The 24,667-nt window shown below is 40.2% G+C and overlaps 3 protein-coding genes across 3 annotated transcripts; 1 reads left to right on the top strand and 2 right to left on the bottom strand.

Moving 5' to 3' along the window:
• Window positions 1-1,126: 1,126 nt before the first annotated feature.
• Window positions 1,127-11,884, top strand: LOC108926559 (aminopeptidase N-like). Its single transcript, XM_018739294.2, has 20 exons — window positions 1,127-1,758; window positions 2,376-2,518; window positions 3,106-3,242; window positions 3,799-3,925; window positions 4,068-4,222; window positions 4,319-4,432; window positions 4,946-5,089; window positions 5,282-5,347; window positions 5,761-5,826; window positions 6,032-6,204; window positions 6,352-6,428; window positions 6,533-6,666; window positions 7,026-7,081; window positions 7,189-7,336; window positions 8,635-8,726; window positions 8,974-9,084; window positions 9,622-9,789; window positions 10,052-10,192; window positions 10,322-10,403; window positions 11,008-11,884. Exons 1-20 carry the CDS (start codon window positions 1,136-1,138, stop codon window positions 11,152-11,154), a joined length of 2,904 nt encoding a protein of 967 aa, XP_018594810.2. The 5' UTR covers window positions 1,127-1,135; the 3' UTR covers window positions 11,155-11,884.
• A 2,542-nt stretch (window positions 11,885-14,426) lies between these two features.
• LOC114910941 (mesogenin-1-like) lies at window positions 14,427-15,509 on the bottom strand. The gene is made up of 2 exons (XM_029253536.1): window positions 14,835-15,509; window positions 14,427-14,480 (listed from the first exon to the last, which is right to left on the bottom strand). The coding sequence occupies exons 1-2, from the start codon at window positions 15,507-15,509 to the stop codon at window positions 14,427-14,429; spliced, it is 729 nt and encodes a 242-aa protein (XP_029109369.1).
• A 6,453-nt stretch (window positions 15,510-21,962) lies between these two features.
• On the bottom strand, window positions 21,963-22,748 carry LOC114910940 (mesogenin-1-like). The gene has a single exon (XM_029253535.1). It carries the CDS (start codon window positions 22,746-22,748, stop codon window positions 21,963-21,965), a length of 786 nt encoding a protein of 261 aa, XP_029109368.1.
• Between the last annotated feature and the right edge of the window lie 1,919 nt (window positions 22,749-24,667).

The following is a 24,667-nucleotide window of genomic DNA, read 5'->3' as shown; positions in this document are numbered from 1 at the left end:
TAATTATATAAGAGATTGATTCAAATTTCATGTGGCATTCTGCTGGTTCAAGAAGAAAAACTGAAGTCTTTTCATTAGTATGGAAAAATTAGTACAGACATAGCTTCCATGAAATCCCAAAATAGGAAAGAAAAAATGTCAACAAATTTAAAAAGGTGGCTAGTTGACTATAACACCTACTCTTTTACACCTGCATGCAGAAACTTGGTGCCCCATAGTTCATTCTCTCTTTAAACTGTGTTAGAGAGACAGCAAACTTGTAGTGGTGAAATAATTATTACATGGGTTACCAAACAGGTGCTGGAAATGCTGAGCCATCATCATGGAGACCTTTAGAAGAGGTTGTCATTTCCTCTACAACTTTGACTCTGGAAATCTCCCAAAAAGTTATATTTTAACATTTGCTGTATTTTCTTAAATTATTTACTCTGGAGAACATTCTGCCATCAAGACTGTCTGAATTTAGCTTAATTTTTGTACTGTGAAATGTGTTTAGTGCACATCACACACACACAGTCTGAAACCGCTTGTCCCATACGGGGTCGCGGGGAGTGGGAGCCTAGCCCAGCAACACAGGGCGTAAGGCTGGAGGGGGAGGGGACACACCCAGGACAGGACACCTGTCCACTGCAAGGCACCCCGAGAGGGACTCGAACCCCAGACACACTAGAGAGGAGGACCCGGTCCAACCCACTGCACAACTGCACCACCACACCCCCCCTGTCTGTTTAATGATTTATGAAAAAAAAAAAAAATATATATATGTATATATATATATATTTTATGAAACCGTTTTACATATGTTTAGTGAATACTGAAAATTATTTTTAACCTAATGCTCAAGGTCTTATGCTGTGGGACTTCGTTCCATATAAGTTCTACATTTTAGCTCTGCTTCTAGGGACTAAACAGCGGATCGTAATTATTAAATTACATTGTGCCTGTCAACACAGTAGAGCCCTACAACCTCGTCTGATTGTCTGACAGCAGTAATTACCATCTGACCTTTGAACACAACTGTGTGCCTTTAATAGATCAACTATTATCTGGGGCTGGAGGAGTGTCTGCAGAGAGCGTAAATAAATAGCCCTTACTGAACCTGTATCGATCCTCTTGCTCTGTGCCGTCATTAGACATGGCTAAAGGTTTCTATATCAGCAAGGCTGTTGGGATAGCAGGTATCGTGCTGGCTGCAGCAGCTGTGGCCACCATTATTGCATTATCCGTGGTATATGCTGAAGAGAAATCCAAGAATGTGGTAAGTCCCACTGAAGGTGGGGTGGAGACCAGACCCACCACTGTTGAGCCCAAGCCCACCACTGGCGAGCCCACCTCTCTACCGCCATCAAATGAGCCTTGGAACAAATACAGGCTCCCAGACACTCTCATTCCTGAATACTACAACATGACTCTGTGGCCTCACCTTAACGTCAACCAAGACGGCATGTATATCTTCAAAGGCAGCTCCAGTGTGGTCTTTCAGTGTTTGAAGGAAACCGACTTGATCCTCATTCACGCTAAAAAGCTCAATTTCACTGAATTTGATGGTCACCAGGCAAACCTGACAGGAGTTGATGGCTCAAAGCCACCAACAATAAAGAGCACCTGGCTGCAGGAGGAGACACAGTACCTTGTCATCCTACTCAACGACAACCTTGCGCCTGGGAAGTACCAGCTGGACACAGATTTCCAAGGGGAGCTTGCCGATGATCTTGGAGGCTTCTATCGGAGTGAATATTATGAAGATGGTGTGAAGAAGTAAGTCACACTTTCTGAACTACTTTTTTGTTTTCCACTGAGAGCTGAGCTGATCTAACACTCCCATTCAATCAGGCCAACAGCCAACAAAGTGATCAGTGGTATGTATTTCATATCCATTCATTCATGTCCTAATATCACTGCAGCACTCAAAGCATAACCAGTACCAAGCTGTTAAAATGTAAAAACTCTAATTAATTATCCATACATATGTCACATTGTATGTGAAACATTAACAAGTATTAGTAGTTACTTCCTTGCTGGTGAAGATGCTGTAATACTTCACAAAAATGCAGCAATAAGTCATATTCTCAGGTCAGGTCGATCTATTCTTTGGCAAATAAAAATCACATTTTGTTTCCATGTTGTATTAATTTCAGGCAAGTATTTGAACAAAACTGGTTGTCGAAAAGCTTACTTTTATCCTGTAAGTCATGTTTTGCACTTCAGATAGGTTCACACACATCCATATATATCTTCCATTTCATTGTTGCAAGATTTGGGCTGTACATGTTCTGAGATTGAAACTCGGAGCCTGTTCATGTTTTACTATAGGAGTGTGAACAGTTGCTTTTGCTAGGTTTCATGTCAATGTTCGTCCTTCACATTTTTCTTAGAGTTGTCGCCACAACTCAGATGCAAGCCACAGATGCGCGGAAAGCATTTCCCTGTTTTGATGAGCCTGCAATGAAAGCCGTGTTCCACATCACTCTTATCCATGAGCGTGGGACTGTGGCCCTGTCAAATGGCAAGGAAATTTGTAAGTGAACTTTGCAATCTCTTTGGGCATATCTGTGTTGCGCTATGTAGCCTGACTAATCTAGCACCCCATGTTTCTGGGAAAGGCTCTGAACCAGCGTGACCCAGGGAAGAAGTGCTATGGACCATGAATCACTGAATGAATACTGTGCATGTGTAGGGTAGCACAGTGGTGCAGTGGGTAGTGTTGCTCCCTGTCTGTGTGGAGTTTGCATGTTCTTATTCCTGTGTCTGTGTGCATTTCCCCCCGTGGTACAACGCTATGTGTTTCAAGTAAATTTGTGACTCAGAATTGTCTTTAGTATGTGAATTTGTCGAATGAGCTGAATGTGAATGTGAAAATTCCATCGTTTGTGTGTGTGTGTGGCTATCCAGGGATTGGCTGGCTTCTTTTCCAGGGAGTGCCTTGGTTAGCCTTTCTCCCCATGCTTCTGGGATAGGCTCCAGACTGCCAGGATCCTGGCTTGGTCAAGCAGCCAAGGAAATGAATGAGCCGGTGTACCCATCTTAATTTTTGAGTCAATGATATGCAGATTTAAAGTCTTCAGGTATTCAGTTTTTTACCGCTGCTGTCTTGGTATTTTTCAGCTACTGAAAACATTACCATGGGTGACCTTTCTCTTTCCCGGACCACATTTGAACCAACCAAGACCATGTCAACATATCTCCTGGCATTCATTGTCTGTGACTACTTAAGTATCGAGGCTCAAGCGGAAAATGTTTCGGTAATGGTTTACTTATCTAATTAAATCATTTAATCTCAGTTCATTTACATTTACATTACATTACATTTACATTTATTCATTTAGCAGACGCTTTTGTCCAAAGCGACGTACATCTCAGCAAAAGTACAATTTGCGCATTACATCAAGAGAAAGAGACATAGCTGCAGACATGTGACTCAAGTAAACCTAGTTTATTCCTTTCCACTTTATGCACCGATGTTCGTCACACGAGTAGGTGCACAAAACTCAGGATAGACTAATCCTCATCACCTTCCTACAATTTTTAATTTTTAAAAAAAATTTTATTTTTAAAAAGGTACATAAACATTTACATACAATACAGGAGTATAAGCTATGTAAAGGGTTATCTGGGCATGATCACAAAGTTACGGTGCATGAACATTTACACCATACATGAGCTTGAGAGGTCATGGGCGAAGTGAGTCCGGAAAACGTGAGTTTTCAGACCAATCTGACCATTTTTGTGATATATAACACCCACTACATTCTACATTTCTGTAACTTTTTGAACATTACATATGTATTTTTCCCAAAGATCCGCATCTGGGCTCGTAAGAAGGCCATTGAAGAAGGACAAGGTGAATATGCACTCAATGTGACAGGACCAATACTGAAGTTCTTTGAGGATTATTACAATTCCTCCTACCCACTCTCCAAATCAGGTAAACCTTTAAATTGACTAGTTTTGTGCAAATATCTCCAATTTCTTGTGCTGAAAGGGGCGTATTTAACAAGAAATGTGAAGAATAAGGTATTTATATTTTCAAAGACATTGTGAGCACACCAGCACTGTGTCTTCTTCAGACCAGATCGCTTTGCCTGATTTCAATGCTGGTGCAATGGAGAACTGGGGACTGATCACCTACAGAGAGACAGCACTTCTCTATGACTCTGCTGTATCCTCCAACAGTAATAAGGAGAGGATAGTCACCGTCATTGCCCATGAGCTGGCTCACATGGTATGAAGGGTTTCCATTGTAGAGAAGTTGTAGTCTCAGTCTTCAGTATCATTTGAAGTTGGCTTTCAATCTGTTCCTCTATTATGTTCCCGTCAGTGGTTTGGCAACTTGGTGACACTGCGGTGGTGGAATGACCTCTGGCTGAACGAAGGCTTTGCGTCCTATGTGGAGTATCTCGGCGCTGACTTTGCCGAGCCTGAATGGAACATCGTGAGTTTTTCTTTGGAGGAACTTCCGCTGACTGTACTGTTAAAGTGAACACACAGCAGAATGTAGTTTTGTGTGGAAATATTCGGTTCGGATCACAGGCTACTTTTGTACATTTACACTATGGTACAGCTCTCTCAGCCATATAAACCACAATGAAATGCCACAGAAAACTTTTGTGACTATACAGACACTGCAGAAACAGTTATATTCTCCTCTGCGCACCTTCTTCCCTTTTGGTCTAACGTAATAGGTCTAATCTTCTGTCAGTGAACCCAAGTGGAGACATTAAAGAGACTAAGATCCATAAATGCAGTCCTCAAAAGCACATTTAAAACCATGTTCATTTTATTGATCAGAACTTGTTTTTTTTTAAACTGTGGTACCATTTACAACACTTGAAATTTTTCTTGAGGCTGCAGACATTACGAAGTGTTTATAAAAGCTTGGGTGAGTGTCACCCCTGTTATTGTCCTGCTGTCAACCCCACATTTTCTCTGTGCTGTTCTTCCCCAGAAAGACTTGATTGTATTGAGTGATATGCATCGGGTGTTTGCCGTGGACGCACTCGCCTCCTCCCATCCTCTTTCTTCGAAGGAAGATGAGATCAACAGGCCCGCACAGATCAGTGAAGTGTTTGACACCATCTCCTACAGCAAGGTGTGCTCATCTTGACCACAACACCAGCACTAGTGAATATAACATGGGTGGTAATGTGTCAAAAACCTGCCAAATGTTTTTTTCCTCTATTTGGTACATTATGATTATAAACGCAAGCATGCCTGTATTTCTGAAGGAGTTACGAATGCTAACATCACAGAGTGTTGTATAAATTTGTATTTCTTTCCCAAGGGTGCCTCTGTACTCAGGATGCTCTCTGAGTTCCTATCTGAGCCAATCTTTACCAGTGGACTCAGTGTAAGTTTCATCTTCTATTTGCATGCGTGGTGGAGTACGATACCATTAGAATTTCTGCTCCAGCTTTAGAGGAAAAAACATTAAGGATATTATCCACAGCAGTCTTTATTGGAGTATTTCCAATATGTTATTCATTAATTTTAATATTCCGTTTAGCTTAGCAAAGTAATACCTTATTGCATATCTGATGAATATTAAGAGCTACATATTTATACCAATGGCTTTAAAAGTGTGGTCCACAGAGCCAAACTTAAAGTTAATTCCTAGCTGTTTGGGTTCATACTGTTTTTTTAATATTTTGTGGAGATGTATTGGACTGCCGTGGTATGCAAAAAGCTTCTCTTAACTGTCAGTTTATTGCAGCTTTTATTCACTGTTCAACTGTTTGTACTACCTTTCCTTTCTCTCTGCAGACATACTTGAATCATTTTGCCTACAATAATACAGTCTATACACAACTCTGGGATCATCTCCAATCAGTAAGTTACTCTGAAGCCAAATATAATAATGAAGCCAAAACGAATTAATAATTTAAATATAGTAATAAATATGATAAAGTAATATATATTATATAAAAACATAATATTGATGATAATAGAATTAATAAGTGGTTAACAGCCAGGCCCATAGACAACCCCCCAATGCCAGATGGGTACTTACCTGGTTTTATGTTCTCATCACCAGGCAGTAGTGCGCCATGGCCTTGCTCTGCCACATACTGTGCATGACATCATGAACCGCTGGGTGCTTCAGATGGGCTTCCCGGTGGTCACCATTGACACCAGTACAGGAACAGTCTCCCAGAAACATTTCTTATTGGACCCTGATTCTGTGGTTGACAGACCATCTGACTTCAAGTATGCTTAATCCGGGCTTATCGGATATTTATATTAATGGATATTGCACAATATCACTTGGTTTAAAACCACACAGTTTGATTGTTTAAAGAGCAAATGATGTTCTGAACAAAGCTTTACTGAATGCTGAACAATTTTTGACTGCAGTTATGAATGGTTTGTGCCTATCAAATGGATGAAGAGTGGAACAGAACAACAAGAGAGCTGGTTGCTACAGAAAACGGGTAAGAAAACAGGAGTAAAAGCTATCACAGCAGGAAGTACCACACTGAATGTCCTTGCAACTTGACATGTTGTACCTAACTAGGCTTCTTTAATCTCTGCTCAGAGGAAAAACCTGAAATGAAAGTAAATGGGAATGAGTGGGTCCTGGCCAACCTCAACGTCACTGGCTACTACAGGGTGAACTATGACCTCAGTAACTGGGAACGCCTCCTCACCTTGCTGGATAGTACCCCTGGGGTACGTGATTCAGGTTAACCGGACATCCAAACCATTTGAACATTGGCAGCATAGGTCAAAAAAAATGTACCTTAAATTTTAAATGGTTAAAATTACCACATGTTCTTCATTAACCAAATTAAAATTTGAAGAATTTCCCGATTAAATAATTTTGTATGGATGCTTTAAAGAATAAAATTTTTCACAGTAGCAGAATAGTAGCTGGTGGACAACTTTCAGCTTTTGATTTCTTCAGGTGTACTATATTAATTTCTGAATTAAGATTTGACACAATTACACATGGATTGCCATTGAACAAAAAGCTTGACCAAAGCACAGGTTTCAGTGAACTTAGAGACCATTGCCTGTCATCTCTGCAGGTAATTCCAGTCATAAACAGGGCTCAGCTTGTCGAAGATGCTTTCAATCTTGCAAGGTGAGAGTTTCACACATTTGTAAGTTTTACTTTCATCTAACAATAGTTTAGGTGAATAATGAATAAATTGTGCTCCAATTTTATTTTAAACATTTTTCTTTTTAAAGGGCAAAAATTATAGACACCACACTGGCTCTAAGAACAACAAAATACCTGTCCAAGGAGAGGGAGTACATGCCGTGGCAGACTGCTATCAACAACCTGGATTATTTCTTCCTCATGTTTGATCGTACTGAAGTCTATGGACCCATGCAGGTGAGTTTGTACCAGAGCAGAAATATCTAAATTGTTACAGAATACAGATGTGAAATATTAAGTCTGGCTGTCTTTTATTAACTTTGTTACTTGTTATAAAAAAAGTTGAATAAAAAATTGACAGTGTCAAATAATTGGAATAGGAAATAGCTTTAAATACTAATGCTGGTGCCTCACAGTGCCAGAACTGTGCATTTGGAGGTAGGGTGGAATCTGGAATCTGCAAACTATGGCAAGTTAAATGTACACTTGACCCTCCCACATCATGGCTTTTCACATCTCCACTTCGATTTTTCGTGGATTGGCAACAAACAATTAAATGGGAATTTTTTGGGAGCTCTGCAGCCTTGTGTGGGAAACCGGGTAGCACTGCAGACGATGTGTGTAGCAGACGAAAAGTAAACATAAAAAAGTTTCAGTCATAAATGCATAAAATATATGTATAATATTCATGTATTTTATCGTTTAATACCATAAAAATACACATTTTTTTAAAAGTTAAATTTTGTAAAAAGTTGGACATTGTGAAAAAAAACTGCATATTCCCGCTTCGGAACGCCAATGGTCTCAGTGACCTGTGTACGATGTTGGACATTCTGGCCTTAATATATGACTAAATACCCATCCAAAATAACCCTAAAAACGTCCCAAAGCTAGTCAAATCTCAAAAATCTCGTTTTGCTCGCCTAGGGGGCCAATCATTTTATATGTTTTTCCACATCGCAGGGGGGGCTGACCCCTTAACCCCTGCGATGTGGGAGGGTCAACTGTAAGTCACTTCTGCACCCTCCTCAAAAAATGTAGACTCACAGTTGAATTTCACTTGATTCTTACAAAATAAGGTGTACATGTATGTTATTCTGCATAACACAGAAGTTTCTGCCATAACACAGTGATTACTATTGTACTAATACAACCGTACTGTAAATGTCAAATGAAACCTGTATTCATGTAGCCAAACCCGTGGAGCACGATTTACTGCAAAGCCCTTTCAGGCCACAGAATCTCAGACTTTACAAATGATTCTCTTTTAAAGCCGCTCTACGTTGAGTCTCATCTTCAAGCTAGATTTCATATCGTTTTACTGGCTGTACCTGGTCATCTGCGACTAACAAGCCCTCCTCTGGTGGACTGCTGATTACAGTCCCACGGAACTGCACGGGAAAAACAAATAGCTTGCAAATAAAAGCATGCATGTGAAATCGTAAGCAATGAATGATGCCAAAACATAAATGCAATCACATTGCTGTTCATTGTGGTTTTATTAATGCCCTGAATGTTTATTCTGTGTTTTCTAGACTTACCTGAGGAATCAAGTTTGGCCTCTGTTTGAATACTTCAGGGAAATTACTGCAGATTGGACAGTTGTTCCCAAAGGGCACACTGACCAGTAAGGGTTCTAAAGCACAGCTCTTCACAAGCATTTCAGATACACATCAGTCAGGATTCGGATGGCATGCAGTGTATTCCTCTTTTTAAATTAAATCAATACGTTGTCTCTCTATGTATTTATGCTATGGACATTTCTGTGAACAACTTATCATTTACAAGATCGTTCCAGCAGATGACCTTTTCCAGTCGATTGCATACTATATTATTGACTGTGTATATTCTAACACACATTAACATCTTCACAGGTATAATCAGGTCAATGCCATCAGAATTGCCTGCATCACAGGTGTGAAGGAATGCCTGGACTTGACAACAGGCTGGTACAAACAATGGATGAATAACTCAAACAGTAACCCGTGAGCTCATGTTTGTTGACTTCTTATTACCATATTCATAGTGATGGCATTAATAAAATTAAGACAAAACGAACACTACCACTATTATTATAATAGGTTATAATTTATATAGTCATTTATTTATTCTGTAATTCTGTGTCAGCTGTTTGTTTGTCTGTAAATACAGGAGGCACCTAGAACCACTGTAAATACCTTGTGTGTGTCAGCACACTGGCCAATAAAAATCATTTTGATTCTGAAGTTATATTCATATTTACAAATATTATTGCATTCCTTTTAATGTGTTGGTTCATTCTGGATATTAAAGCATAAGACCTGATATTTAATGTATAAATTTTTCAATCATTTCATTAATAAGTAATTGGACAACTAAATAATTGATTATAATTGTATTATTTGTTGTTAAAACAAATGGCTTTAGTATAACATAACTGAGTGTGCCAGTGATTTAAGCATGTAAATCTATGTGATTCTGCTTAGCTTTGAACACAATGATTGCTATTATACTAATACAGCTGCAAATGTCAAACGAAACAGGATTCACCCGAACCTGCGAAGCACGGTTTACTGCAGTGCCATTGCGGAAGGTGGAGTTGAAGAGTGGGATTTTGGCTGGAAGATGTTTGAAAGTGCCTCCATCGCGGCCGAAGCCGAGAAGATCCGGACCGCTTTGACTTGCACAAAACAGCCGTGGCTCCTTAACCGGTAAGTGTGGACTGAGTGATGTGATACTAAATCATGCAGACCAGCAACATGGAATGGTGCTGAGTCCAAGCACTTGTCCAGCCCTTGTTTATTTCCAGTGTTCAGAAAGTCAGTTTAAGATATTGCCTAAAAGAAATGGAGACACAAAAACCATTTTATAAAAATTTGGCTAATTTCAGCCATCTAATTTGCTTACATTTATGAATCTGTTATGTTTTTATTCTTTTTACGGATGTTTTAAAATGTCATGGTTATATGCTAGGTTTTTGGAATATACCCTGGACCCAAACAAAATTCGTAAGCAAGATGCTACTTCCACCATCATAAACATTGCCAGCAATGTGGTTGGACAGTCTCTGGCCTGGGACTTTGTGAGAGCAAGATGGGATCACTTATTCAACCAGTGAGTTGGATCCAGTTTAATGGACAATTAAATCTTTAAGTTTAATCATGTATGTATTTTTGCTGATTTTGTGAAATAGCTGTTTGGTTTGAATATGAATGGTTATGTAAACTTGTCCCTGTCTCACAGGTATGGTGGCGGATCGTTTTCATTTTCCAATCTGATCAACGGAGTGACGAAGAGGTTTTCAACAGAATTTGAACTCAAACAGGTAAAAGACACAATAGTCATGTTGTATTTTTGTTAAAAAAGTAACGGAATAATAATAAGAATAAAGTGTTAGGCTGCTATCGGCCCTGGAAGACCTGTCTATCACAAGTATACTGTACAATATATAGTTAAACTTGAGCTGATCTCCTTTTTCCTATATGTGCTATTCTCAACCTGGGAGAACAATACTCCTTTCACTCAAATGGGGAGCTAACAACACATCTTGACAGAATTTTAGAGTCCTTCAGCCCAATCTAGCCAAAAAAGAAAGTACCCCAAGCAGTCGACCAGAGCCGATATATTTTTAAAATTTTACTTATTGGTGTGCCATTTTAAAATCTGTGAAAATTAGTGTTCATTATTATTATTATTATTATTCTTATTATTATTATTATTATATAATCACATGTTAACAATCCTGAACGATATAGTGTTATTCAGCTGCAGCTAAAACAAGAGCAACCTAAGACTTCCTAAGACTAGACATCATTTCACTAAAGAAATGTTCTAATAAACAAAAAGGAGAAAGACTAAACAAAAACAAAGCCAATGTATAATAACATGAACTCGTCAGTTTGAAATATTGTTTTTGTGTGATTTCACAGCTACAGCAGTTCAAGCAGGACAACGGTAACTTTGGCTCAGGAGAACTGGCTGTGGAACAGTCCATCGAGAGAACAGCAGCCAATATCAAATGGGTGGCTGAGAACAAAGAGAAGGTGCTGCAGTGGTTCTCCAGCCAGTCTACATAAATTCTCAGCATGCCTAAGCACAGAAAAATGCTGTATACAGTATATTGAAAATCTGGTTCCTCAAATAATATCACTTTTACAAAGAACCACCGTGCACCCATTAAATGTGTTATTTATTGTACTGATATCCACATTCCATTTTCAACCGAGTTGTACTTTTCTATTAAGGTCCGTTACCTTTTACTTGATGACTGCATGTCTAAACTGAAACTCTCATTATCAGAATGTCACCTGCTCTATTGGTTTATGGGTATTGTTTCTTTCCGTGCACAACAATGTATGTCACACCTTTGCAGTGTATTTTGGAGACATTTATGAGGTCTGTTTTTGTTCATTTGGTAAAAACAAAATGCACAAGACAAAGATTTTTAAATATGAAGACAAAATTTCAGATGAATAAACTGTGAATTTTTCAACACTTAGGTTTTGTCTCGCAGTTATGTATTTTTTTCTAAGATCTTAAATTTCTGTGAGAAGGTACAAGGCAGTAAAGAAGAGTGATATTTAGTGAAAAGCTAGATTAAAAAACAATACCATACAAGAGCATTTTAGATGGTCTTTGAGGGACATCCTGATCTTATATAAAGATTTGGAAAATAGAGAATTACAAATGATAGTGTAATTTTTTTAAAGAATTAGATCTCTCTCTGTAAAAAAGTGGATATTTTGTAAAAAAATGTTGCATTCTAAAAACGTTGAATATAGCTGAAATAAAGGAATTACAGACTAAAAAAACAGAACATTTGGTATTTTGCATTTTTTTTGGGCCATTACTTGTCGTTGCAGTAATTTTTAAGTAGATGTTATTGGCTGAAACTTGTTGAGTGAAATGGAAATAAATAAAACATTACTCCAAAGCCACTGGAATAATTAAGCACTTAGTCTCACCAGTTTAATGAGTCCACCTTATTTTGACAGTATAAAAATATATGTGATGGCTGTATTTCACTGAGTGAATTAGTAGGTCACTGAGTGACAAGACAGGTGCACAAGAACCATTCAGTACTTTTATCACCACATCAGCCTCAATAGTAGGAAACCTTGATTTCCAGCACGTGAGAATGGCTGAAAGCAAGTCAAATTCAGTGCTGGCATTCTAACAGTGATTTCAGACTCTGTTTTACATTTAAGCATTGAAAAGATGAAAATTTTTGTGCCATTTTAAAACCGCCAAACAACGTAAATATTTTAGTAAAATTCAGTCTCATTGATGAAGTATTCCTTCTTTCTGACATATTTTGACACCGCATTACTTTTGTTTTCAAATAAAGGTGGTAATGCACTGATTTCAATATCCTCAAGTGCTCATGGTAGCTTCTGGCTTTACATATTCACCCAAATTAATATACAATACATAGTCATTTCTGACTCTAATGTCCTGATACATGGAGAGGAAAGAAGATTCATAGACAGAATGACAAATAACCCCGACTCTAATTCATGATCTGTCCTGGTTATGGCTTCCTTTGCATCAATCCATACTCAGCCATCATTTTAATGATATGAACATGTGCTTGATGTGGAAGGTTCTGGAAAGTTCATCTTGGGTGAAACCGTGGTTGCCTTAGCACAGCATTTTCTTCGAAGAATCCTTAGTTGTCCTGTCTGAATAGCATTGTACTTAACTTATCTTTGTAGGCAGTGGTGCCAAGATCTGCCAGAGACTGACTCCATGGCCAGCCCTAAATCACTCTTCTGTGAATTTTTCCTTGGGCTGATACTGTACCTTGTAGTTTTCATATTTTATTGAAGTGTCTTAAACCTAATTGTTTATGGGCCCTGACCATGAGGTGGACATGGGCCTCTCTGCACATAAATATCTGGCCTGTTAGGGGTGGTTCCTTGAAGCACTTTGTGATATCCTATTATTGGCTGTATTCTGTGTAGCGCTTTGGCTAAATCTCAGTTGTATTAATAAAATATTTTACTTTAATGTTTTCAAGAGTTCTTGAAACAGCCACACTGCCTGGTGGCTGGGGCTGGGTGGGGTGACACAGGTGTAGGGTGGAAAATTCCCATGCGAAGTGTGACATTTCCCCACCAACGGAGGGCGGTGAGGGTGCTGACGCTTCTTTTTCCCAGGCCTTCTCTCTCCAATGTTCTTTTCACCATGCTGTGACAACATTCATGTTCTGCTCCCTTCTTTTTCAATAACACTGGCAGCTTAACCAGCCATCATCTATCTTAGCCAACTAGATTATGAAATATGTCAATAATATGTCAATTAGATCAAACTGCTACAATGCTGATATCTACTAGATTTGTGTTTTGATTATAATTTACTATATTATTTACTTTATATACTCTAATATTGAAATAAATTCTAATTATTTCACATTTACATTATATATTTACAAACATTTGAAATAGATTTTGTTATTTCTTCAGTATTTTTAGCTACTCAGCTTTTTTTCATACAGAATTCTTACACTGAATGGGTGGCAGAAATGGAAACCTTGTTTATTTAGTTTTTTCTCTTTTTTTCAGTTTCAGCATACCTATGTTTAGTAATGAACAAGCAGTGCAGTTTAATGCAGTTTTCATCAGTGCAGCTAATTTAATGGAGATCGGTTCTTTTAAAATGGAAGACAGGATTGTGGCATCTTGCTGAGGTAAAAGGCTTAATTTGTTTACTGAACCTCAGTCTAAATGTAAATCTCTATTTTAAGTGTCAATTGGCTTTACATCCTCCCCACACAGTACTTAGCACCCTGGGGTCAATGCCCAAAAAACTTTAAATGCCATGTGATACCTGTTATTAACAGTACCCTGTAATGAAAACACAGCTCTAGTATGACCACTCATCATATAAACTGTACCTATGTAATAACATGCAGATTTTCTTATGCTGCTGGTCACTGCTGTGGCATGATTTAGTACTTAACAGAAATAACTTTTAATTAAGTATTTTATGGGTCAATGATATATAATTCAAGTTTTATAAATGTATAAATGTAAATGCCCATTAAGTTTTTATGACCAAACTGAAGAAAACCTAAAATAAAGAAACCTTGACTGCTTACAGACTTGCTAACAATAATTTATAACGCAGCAGATAAGGTGAATCTCACATAAATCATTTTATTCTTTTTTCCAAGTAGCTATACTATTACAAATGTACAAAGAAAAATTCTACAATAAATATCCCAGATATGCATTTCAAATAATTAACAATAAATATCCCAAATATACATTTCAAATAATTTCTGAAAAAATAGTTCATTTTTACAAACTAAATTTCGAGAATCAAATGTTCATGTATCTTTCACTTGTTAGTCAGTAGGGTCCAAATGCACTGTGACATTGCCATAGTATCCTGGAGTTTTCTGCTGGTGTATGAGTAAAAATCTGCAAGAAAAAAAGCAAAATGGCTGTAATTAAATTGTTTCTCATTTTTCATTTTTTTCTCCTGGGCTTCAAAGGGTGAAAATGACCTCTGCCACTCAACCTCAGTCACCAAAGGGTGAAACATTTCCCATTTACATTTATTAGTTTAGCAGAAGCTGCTATGACTAACCCTCATAAATAGACAAACAGAATCTTTATTAACTCCAAAGGAAATTGCCCAATAACCGCTGGAAGTGAACAGTCAAACAGCTCCGAACATTGCATCCACTTGTACTTTAAATAGTTCCTATGAAGATGTGGTTAAAATTTGCGATCATTGTAAATGTGTTTACCTGAGAGGCCTGTACATCTTCAAAACATGTTGCCGACATTAGCATATCTGCGCCTGTCTGCAGAGAGGTCTCCTTGCTGTTGGGGTGAGGCAGTCTATGAGGCTCGAAGCAGTAGGGCCTACCCTCTGGGCCCCCCCTGTGGCCTGGCATGAAGCTGTACTGGCAGCACTCCTGGGTCTCTGGTGAGGAAAGACATACTGAGGTGTCCACCTTGGTTCCTTCATGCTGGACCTCCTCATCCAGCCCGAGCTGGGCTGACAGGTGGGCAATATACCGGATGGTCAGACGCAGGGTCTCGATCTTGGTCAGGGTCTGGCCAGGTGGGGCAACAGATGGGGGGAGATAGGTCCGGAGGTTGTGGAGAGCCTTGGTCAGCCCCCTCATTCTCAGTTTTTCCCTCTCGCTGGCACTCTGGCGTTTCTTCCCTGGGTGCTTAGACCTGGACTTCTTCTTGTCTTGCACTGCAGCTTGTCTCCCTCTGACAGTGAGTCTCGCTGTGGCCCCCTGCTCCATTCCCCATTGGAAGGGGGAGCAGGACTCTACCGAGGAGGCAGGGGAGAGGCTGTCAGATCCACTATAGTAGCCAGTATCGGCACAACCAAGCTCCAGCAGGGTATGGCAGGGGTAGAACGGCAGGCCTCCACGCTGCAGGAGCTGGGCTGGAGTGAAGTTCATGGTTTCCAACAAGAGCTTCTTTGGCCAGGAGCTTCTCTGATTGAGAGGTTCTTCAGTTTTCACCTTTCCTTTGTCTGGCTGGGAGGAAAATAGTGGGCACTTCTGGGTTGCTGCTCCATTTATCCATTTGGAGGTGTGAGATTACACATTCCCTGGGTTCTGCAGCACTTCAAAGGCCCAGAGCAGGGCTCACACTGAAGCCAGGGGGTCTCTCTTCAAAGGTGTAGGTGTGACATGGCAGCTGGAGAAAATAGCCTTATCGTGGATACAGCCGTTTAAGGACCAGCTCTGATTTATAAGTTATTGATTGTTTTTCAGCTTTCAAGGATAGCGGTTTTCATTTCATGGACAGTAAAGAGATTTAAATTTCCACCAAGAGGGGTAAGATATGTAGCCCAATACAGAACTTTTGTTTTAAAACCCAGACTTAACCTGTCTTTTAATCTACTTTTGCTTCTTTATGTCACCATACACAACAAAAGTAAGAAAGGGAAAGAACATAAATAAATGACTAGCATTTTCACAGGGCTGAATGACTATGCTTTGTGTTGCTGTGGGGACCTATTGTGTTCTCAAGTCACCCTGAGGCTGGAGAAGTGTGCCATCTGTAATGTGTGAGAGGTTCACACATTTGTGCCATTAAGCACAGCTCAAGTACTGCCTTGGAAAGAAGGGAACCTTTTCATTACTTCATTCAGCTGATGCTTTTTGCCAAAGCAACTTACAGTGCTAAGCTACTTACAATTGTTTATCCATTTATATACACACACAGACTGAAACCGCTCGTCCCAAGCAGGGTTGTGGCAAACCGAAGCCTAACCCGGCAACACAGGGCCCAAGGCTGGAGGAGGAGCGGACACACCCAGAACGGGACGCCAGTCCATCCCAAGGCACCCCAAGAAGGACTTGAACCCTAGACCCACCAGAGAGCAGGACCTGGTATACCCGCTATGCTGTCGCACCCCCTTCCGTTTATACAACTGGGTAATTTCTACTGCAGCAATTTTAGGGTAAGTTCCTTGCTCAAAGGTATGACAGCTGGAGATGAGGCTGGAACCTGCAACTTTTGGGTCCAAAAGCAACAGCGCTAACCACTAAGCTACCAACTGCCCTGGATCACAGGAGTTCATACAGGATCTGCAAAGATGTGTCAGTGACTAAACCAGCTGTGTTCCAGAAAGTGTTTGTGGCAATGATCTCTTCTGAACATTGTGAACTTTTACAAAACATATAGATCAATATACTCAGTGATTCAGCTCTCTTGAAAAAATTTTTCACCAAGGCCTTCCAACTAGCCAACACATACTGTTAAATGTTAAGCAATTTTGCTTTTAAACTTATTCTATTTAATTTGATGGCAAACCATTTAGCATGTTGATAGGAGCCATTTATGCTGTTTCACAAGAATGGGTGAACAACTAAAGAATACCTGCAGACCTCCACCTCCACTTCCTCCTCTCCTCTCGGCACTTGAATGTGGCTCGGGTGAAAACCCTCAATACAGAGAAAGGTAATGAATATGGATCCGTGAGAAGGGAAGTTGTTTTTGGGCACAGCTGTTGTTTCCTGGGGGGTCATGCGGAAAAGCCACAATTCCTTGCACTGGGGTTGTGGATTGTGGTGGCGGAACAGGCGTTGAGAGAAGGTTCCCATGGATGAACGTGTCATTTTTTTACCCCCCGGTTTAGACAGAAATGTGGCTTGTGCTACTGAGGGCACACACGTCTGCGGGCATATCATTACGGCGACTTCACACACACTCTCATTTGAATGCAGCGAATAGTTCCTCGGTGCACTGAAGCAAAGTAGAAAAAAGGTTTGACATATTCTGACAAAAAGTTTTGCGCTATTTTAAGCTAGCTTTAAAAAGGCATTTGAATTCAAACAGACCTCTTGAAAGGTCAGATTTTCATACTCCAGAATGTGCCGAAAAGGTGGCCAAAACACACACACACAAACATATACAGTCAGCTTTGTGGGGTGAACTTTTACGAAATAGCTGCCTACATCAAGTACAATACTTCCGTTAAATGCAATGATTCAGAGAAACAGCGGAAGAGTTTAGCACAGCAAACTTCTAATCAGTTCAGCTCAGTATAGTTGTAAACACAAGGTATGTAGAACAGTCCATGTATACAGCTGTACCTTTCGACTGACAAGGCTGAGATGAACAAAAACAACAGTTAAAGAAAAATATGCTGGCAAATGTAACCATACATTTAAAACTGGGTAATTGCATTTATATTGATAGTTATTCATTGGGCAGATACTTTTACCCAAAGTAACATACAGCTTGGAGAACGGTGCAAAAGTACAGTACAGTTTAGATATGGGTTTAAATCTGGCTCAGTCTGCGAGGAGTTTGCATATTCTTTCCGTGTTTCTATACGTTTCCTCCAGGTGATCCAGTTTTGTCTCACGGTCCAAAGGTGTGTTTTGGCTAAATCATTGACTCTGAATTTTTTATTCGACACTCTGGCATTAGATAGCACCTTGGCTTCAAATTGGACATGTGGTTACTGAAAAGGAATGAATCGTTTATAACAACAATAACAACAACAACAACAACAATTATTATTATGCCAGATGGCTTAGTCTGTTGTTATCCACACTCATTCATTCATTCATTCATTCATTTTTAAAAATTTCATTTTATTGTTGTCATGTAGAGAGCTCTGTGTCACTTTACAAAAATAAAGTGAAGTGCATTGAATTATTCTTATTTCCTTGTGGATTCTAGTCATAAAGTCAAAAGTTTTCATTTTCCAGAGGCAGCACTCATATTCGTTGTTGATTGCGGTTCCCAGAATACTGAGCACTGCCAGATACACTTGACAATGTGTACTGAACACTTGCTGCATTACTGCACATTTGAACGGTGTTTTTACCACCGTTGTGTACCACCTTTCTCAGGCATCTTCCGAACTTTCTCATCTTGACAGACTTCATTTGAGAACTGTGAAAATGTGGGTTCCGTATCACTAGCTCAGCTATCGTCCCAGTCCTTTCCTCCCCTCGTGTCTCCGTTACGTGTTTTGGCCGTCGTTTGCACATCAAATGAACTTGGCACAGCAGTCCAGCGACCCGACTGTCCCCCATCGGAGGATTAATAAGATAAGGTAAGTTAGGTAGCATGCAGACGGGCCTTTTCACAGGACAATTCTCCCCAGACAGAGAGGTGCCAAGTGGTGTCCTCTCACACTGGGGCTTTGGTAACGAAGATCCTTTGTTTGCTCTGACGGAACTGAGATACAGGACCCGTCCTCGGTGGAACTGACACACGGCCAACAAAGGAAAGAAGTCTTCAAGAAATGCAAAAGACCTATTAGTAGGACTGATATTTTCGTGAAAAAGATATTCACGGCATTATCCAGGAAGATGAAATCTTTTCTCCGTGTTTTTAATTGATTAGGAATGTTTCTCTTCTGCGGCCTTTCCAATGTGTAACTTTGATATAACGACTGTTTTCTTTATGCAAAAATTCTGATTTAAAATATATTTTTTTCCAGTGCTCACAAAGATTTTTAAGGTTTACTGTTTTCCAATATGATGAATATTCATGAAGAGGAAGAATATTTTTATTGATGTCAATATGATTTTAAAACAGTGGCAATGAAATCATGGATTCCAAATGAAATAAAATTAAATTAAATTAAAAAAGCAAAATAAAAACACAGATAGTTGTAATTCCTTTTCTGTTGCTTGTGATCTTCAACAAATACGTAACACAGATAAAGGTACTTTCCATGAACGTACTTAAAGATCAGTTTACTGGCAGGATTGTGGCTTGTGGTCTCACATCTTTATATTAGCATGTAAATGTTAAGCGCTTTATCAAGACAGTGATATCAGGTACAATTACAATACAAACTGATAAGAAGAGTGGGAGACCAAGTTCATTCTGTGAGCATTTTATTGGAGCTGTGATTCTATCTAACTGCACTGCAACTTGTCTACTCCTATAAATGTTTTCTTAAACTCAGCTTGGAATTTCCAAAGACATCTATTACATAAACTACCCACATTCCTTATTCTACACACTTTTCTACGGTTCGAGAGCTACTGGACTGTAACATCTGTGCTCCATGAGAAACCACACACTTTATCCTTAGGTCTGCTCTTAAACTGGAACTATTTCAGGAATGATTCAGCTGTATAAATAAAGTATTTTAAGAGGATTCTGTCTAAATCACTTTTGTGGACAAATAATGTGGTACACTGTTGCACCAACTTGTGGTTATTAATATAACCTGTAGCTGTAAACCACTGCTGAGTTTGAGCTGATGTAGCACAGCCTGTCACATGAGCGCCTCCTAAAGGCATTTTAAGCAACATGCAGATTTCAGACTACCAGGTCCACACACACACACACGCACACACACACTGGCTGAAACCGCCTGTCCCGAGTGGGGTTGCGGTGAATCGGAGACTAACCTGGTAACACAGGGCGCAAGGCTGGAGGGGGAGGAGACACACCCAGGACAGGACCTAAATAATCAACCTATCTAAAGCGATTTACCCATTACAGAGCAGAGCAATTGCTGCTGCATCAAATTAGGCAAAGTCCCTTGGTCAAAAGTACTTTGGCCAGAGAGTAGTACAACTTAAGAATGATCTATGAGCTCCTTTTGTCACTGCCCTGACCAGCTATGTAGCACAGAAAAGTGCTTCTGAGGTGTCCTTCTGTAAAACAACTATGCATCTCCATAATTCCAGCCAAGGGCCTACTAGCTCCTCAATGAGGGGATGCAAAGGGTCCTATTAGAGCCATTGCCCTGCTTTAGTTATTCAGTTTTTAGTTCTAGTATGTCTGTAAGTTAGTATGATGATTTTACAACATATTATTAACACTTTAAAAAAAAAAAATTATGTACAGTCTTTGTCAACATAACTGCACTTGTTTGTTATGTGTCATGTCTGTTTTTATGTGGCATGTTGAGCTGCTGTGTGTGAATGTCCCAGCAGCGATTAATAAAATATTATCCTATCCTGTTCTGTCCTGGCCTGTCGTATCCTACAGCAGGAGATGGGATTCAGGCCTAGGTCTTTCAAGGACGGGGGGCGCTGTGGCGCAGTGGGTTGGACTGGGTCCTGCTCTCCGGTGGGTCTGGGGTTTGAGCCCTGCTTGGGGTGCCTTGCGGCGGACTGGCGTCCCGTCCTGGGTGTGTCCCCTCTCCCTCCGGCCCTGTGTTACTGGGTAGGCTCTGGTTCCGTGCAACCCCGTATGGGACAAGCGGTTCCAAAAATGTGTGTGTGTGTCTTTCAAGGACAAGGCAACCGTTCTGACTGTAGGCATGGGTGCATCTTCAGAAAAAAGTTTCTTACAGGCCAGGAAATAAGCAAACTTGGAGAATAGTAGAAAATTCAGAATATGTGTGTAATTTTCAAATCACGACAATGGAGTTTTACTCCCTGACTTACTCACTGTCATTAATCGCTTATCCTGATGAGAGTCACAGTGGTCAGGAGCCTATACAGGAACTACTGGATGCCAGACTTGGGTGGGTAAATCATGGGATGCCAGCCCAAAGCAGGGTAGCCACACACACACACACACACACGCACACAAAATCTTACAGTACTAGCAATTTAGTGTCACCAGTTCGCCTGTACTGTATGTCTTTGGACTGTGGAAAGAAACCCATGCAAACAGTATTAAATTATGTTTATTATTTAGTCAAAATGTTATGACTTAATTACACAGACTTTGTCTTGCTATAAATAGGAATTCGGTATTTTAAATATTTACATCAGGCACAAGTATAAAATACATATTTTTAACTTGAGAAAGAGACACAGCAATGCATAAATACTTTAAGTATGGTACACATCTAAATGTCTGATGATGTAAAGACTTTGCAGGTGGTTCTTGCAGAGTTGACGTCTTGAAAGTTCACAGACTGCTCTCAGATCCAGAACTCCTGTGAAAATCCTTGACAGCCAAAGCCACTGTTGTAAATCTACAGTAAAAAAAAAAAAAAAAAAACCTGGTTAGTGTCTTTTCTACATGGACATTATGGAATCAAACTACTTCTCAGCTCAATGTGGGACAGCTGGTAGTGTAGTAGTTAGAGCTGTTGCCTTTGGTCCCAAAGGTCACCGGTTTAAGCCTCACTTCTGGCTGTAGTACCCCTGAGCAAGACACTAACTGTAATTTGCTTCAGTTAAAAAAAAAAAAAACTAAAAAATTACCCAGCTATCTAAATGGGTAAATAATTGTAACCTCAGTACTGTAAGTCACTTTGGAGAAAAGCATCAGGTAAATGAATACATGTCAACAATCATGAGTGTCTAGCAAAGACAGAATTTTAAACCAATAAATGTTAGTAGCAAAATGGTCAAATTATTATCCATATCAGGTAATAAAATGCATACTTCTAATTTGGTCACCAAAAACCGAATACATGGCAGTGAGAGTTATTTTGTCCCAATTCTGTCATTTTCTCATCATTGTCAAGAAATATATATCTCACCATTTACCTGACTGGAGTTTGCAGTGTCTGTGTGGTGTGGTGATGCCAGCAGTGAATCTGAGCTGGAATTTAAGAGGTCCTCCTGTTCAGATATGCCAAGAGAGCTGCTGAGCTGGCTGCATCCCATGGCAGCACCCCCTGCAGAGCAGGCTGATGAGGGTGTGTTCTCATACAGTCCTGTTTGGTGCCCCTGTACTTGCTCCCACTGACCTGCCATGAAGCCAGAGTGACTGAACTCCTCATGGCATGGGAAGGCCTTGTGTCCTTGAGCAACTGGTTCCTTCCTGTTCATGAAGTCCTCCTCGCCTAGTCCCAGCTGTGCTGACAGGTGGGCAATATAGTGGATGGTCAGGCGCAGGGTCTCAATCTTGGTCAGGGTTTGTCCAGGTGGGGCCACAGATGGCGGAAGGTAGCTTCGAAGGTGGTGAAGAGCTTTGGTCAGATCTCTCATCCTCAACTTCTCCTTCTCGCTGGCGTTTTGCCGCTGCTTACTGGGGTTCTTGGACCAAGTCTTCTTGAACTTCCCACTGGGAGGAACACGTTGCTCACACGAAGGTGCAGCAGCAGAAGTCTCTGCTGGGCAAACATGCTGAGTCTTGTCTATGTATCTGGCAGAGCTGGTGGGGAAGTGCACTGGGAAGAAGTTGAACTCCAAAGAGCAGGATGGAGTCACGGTCTCTGGGGACGACTGGCTGTAGAACTCGGAGTCAGAGCTTGAGGAGAAGCACTGCGGTGTCATGCTGCAGTTGGACAGAGAGAGGTCCATGATTCCTCTGTCACTGTGTCAGGGTCTCAGATGGGATGGTTGTGAGGGTTGCCTGGGAGAAGCCTGTTTTTATCCAGGAGGGAGAGGTGTGAAGTGACACCCCGCACCCCAGCCACCACAACGTGGACATGTAAGGAGAGATGACTTCTATCTTCTGCCTTGGCCTGGGAAAACCTCTGCATGCAGGAGCAAGTGTGAATTTTTACTCCTGCACAAACCAGTCAATATTTTTTCCATACGGATATTTTTGTTTTCTTTTCTTTTTTCCCGACTCTCTCTACGTTACATTTAGTTTATTTTACAAAAAAGGTTAAACTAGCTCCACGCAAGTATTTTAAAGATTTTTTAAAGTTCCATCATAAATGCTTTGATTATTACTTCCAGTTACAATGCTTGTTTTATTTACTATTTTAAAAAATGTACTGCAAGAATGAAAACAACTGGAAACAGTGTATAGATAGTATATCTGTATTTACTCATGTTACTTTCCTCCAAGATGGCTTATAATCATTTATTCATTTATACAGCTGACTAATTTTTTTACTAGAGCAATTTAAGGTAAGTACATTGCTTAAGGGAACTAAGGGAACTACAGCTGGAGGTAAAACTTGAACCAGCAACTTTTGGGTTTAAAGGCAACAGGTCTAACTACTATGCAACCAGCTGCACACTGGTGAAATGAATGAAAGATCATTTAAAAATCTTTGGATTAAAGCTAACATCTGGTTTTAAACCTCAAGGGGATGTCAAGCAAGGAAGTCAGATCCCTGGTGGTGGTCATGTCCTTTGAGTCATGGTCTAGGTGTGGGGTTGTGGGATACCCAGGGACAAGGACCAGGCCAAAGGTGTGAACTGTCACCTCTGATGAACTGAATCAGAAAAGCAGACTTGATGACACTGTGGACACACCTGTGTGAGTCTGTAATGGAATTTCACACCACAAGTGTCAGGTGGATAATAGATATTTCTGAACACATCTAAACCTGCTTTTCCCGTGTTATCTGCGTCATCGGTTTCACCTACCCTCTATGTAATTTTAGGATGATTAAGCACTAATTCAATTTAACAAAAGCATACAAAATAAAAACTCTATAATTTAGCACACTTTTTGCCAAAGCCAGCCATAGCTTTGTTAGCATCTGTTGTTAAAGTTAATTAAAATAAACAGAGCTTTGACCAGTGATGAATAGCGGTCAAGAAATGGTACAAATTTTAAATAAGAAACCATTGTTTCCAGCAAAGGGGGTGCGGTGGCGCAGTGGGTTGGACCGTGGTCCTGCTCTCTGGTGGGTCTGGGGTTCGAGTCCCGCTTGGGGTGCCTTGTGACGGACTGGCGTCCCGTCCTGGGTGTGTCCCCTTCCCCCTCTGGCCTTGCGCCCTGTGTTGCTGGGTAGGCTCTGGTTCCCCGTGACCCCGTAAGGGACAAGTGGTTCTGAAAATGTGTGTGTGTGTGTTTCCAGCAATGGGAAACAAAACCACACATCTCTGGTGTTTCTTTGCACTTTTGGGTATTGCTTTGCTGGCTGTAACCCCAACTGTACACAGGTTAAATACATACCACCACCAGCTAATCCACTATACTGTAAAAGGTTAATTTAAATTTCAGAGTAAAATCTTTTAAATTCTGTCTGTCCAAATAATAAGAAAATCTTCAACAGCATTGCATTTTGTTTGTGGTCCTGGAGTGGTAGATGCCAATATATGCTGTTATTTGATAGAGTGACCATTATATCTTTGCTGTGATTTAATTTTTAAAAGAACAAATCTCACAGTTCAGAGCATTCTAAATCAGTTAGCAGAGTGCTCACATTTTCAGTTATTTTATTCGGGTTGGTATAAGAAAAACGTGTCTCTGCATCGGTGTAGTGCCGCATTTATGTGATCATTCTTAAACTTAAGCAAAATGAAAAAATTGTGAC

The sequence above is a fragment of the Scleropages formosus genome, chromosome 7 (genome assembly GCF_900964775.1).
Source record: "Scleropages formosus chromosome 7, fSclFor1.1, whole genome shotgun sequence".
NCBI classification, from domain to species: Eukaryota; Metazoa; Chordata; class Actinopteri; order Osteoglossiformes; family Osteoglossidae; genus Scleropages; species Scleropages formosus.
This window is presented reverse-complemented; position numbering and strand designations above follow the sequence as displayed.

What these genes read in the sequence shown, in the direction of transcription:
- LOC108926559 (XM_018739294.2), top strand. Translation starts at nt 1,136, where the DNA reads ATGGCTAAAGGTTTCTATATCAGCAAGGCTGTTGGGATAGCAGGTATC. An exon ending in GTCAAATGGCAAGGAAATTT is followed by an intron (nt 2,519 to 3,105) that starts GTAAGTGAACTT and finishes GGTATTTTTCAG; the next exon opens with CTACTGAAAACATTACCATG. An exon ending in AATAACTCAAACAGTAACCC is followed by an intron (nt 9,085 to 9,621) that starts GTGAGCTCATGT and finishes CAAACGAAACAG; the next exon opens with GATTCACCCGAACCTGCGAA.
- LOC114910941 (XM_029253536.1), bottom strand. Translation starts at nt 15,509, where the DNA reads ATGAACTTCACTCCAGCCCAGCTCCTGCAGCGTGGAGGCCTGCCGTTC. An exon ending in AAGATGTACAGGCCTCTCAG is followed by an intron (nt 14,481 to 14,834) that starts GTAAACACATTT and finishes ATACACCAGCAG; the next exon opens with AAAACTCCAGGATACTATGG.
- LOC114910940 (XM_029253535.1), bottom strand. Translation starts at nt 22,748, where the DNA reads ATGGACCTCTCTCTGTCCAACTGCAGCATGACACCGCAGTGCTTCTCC.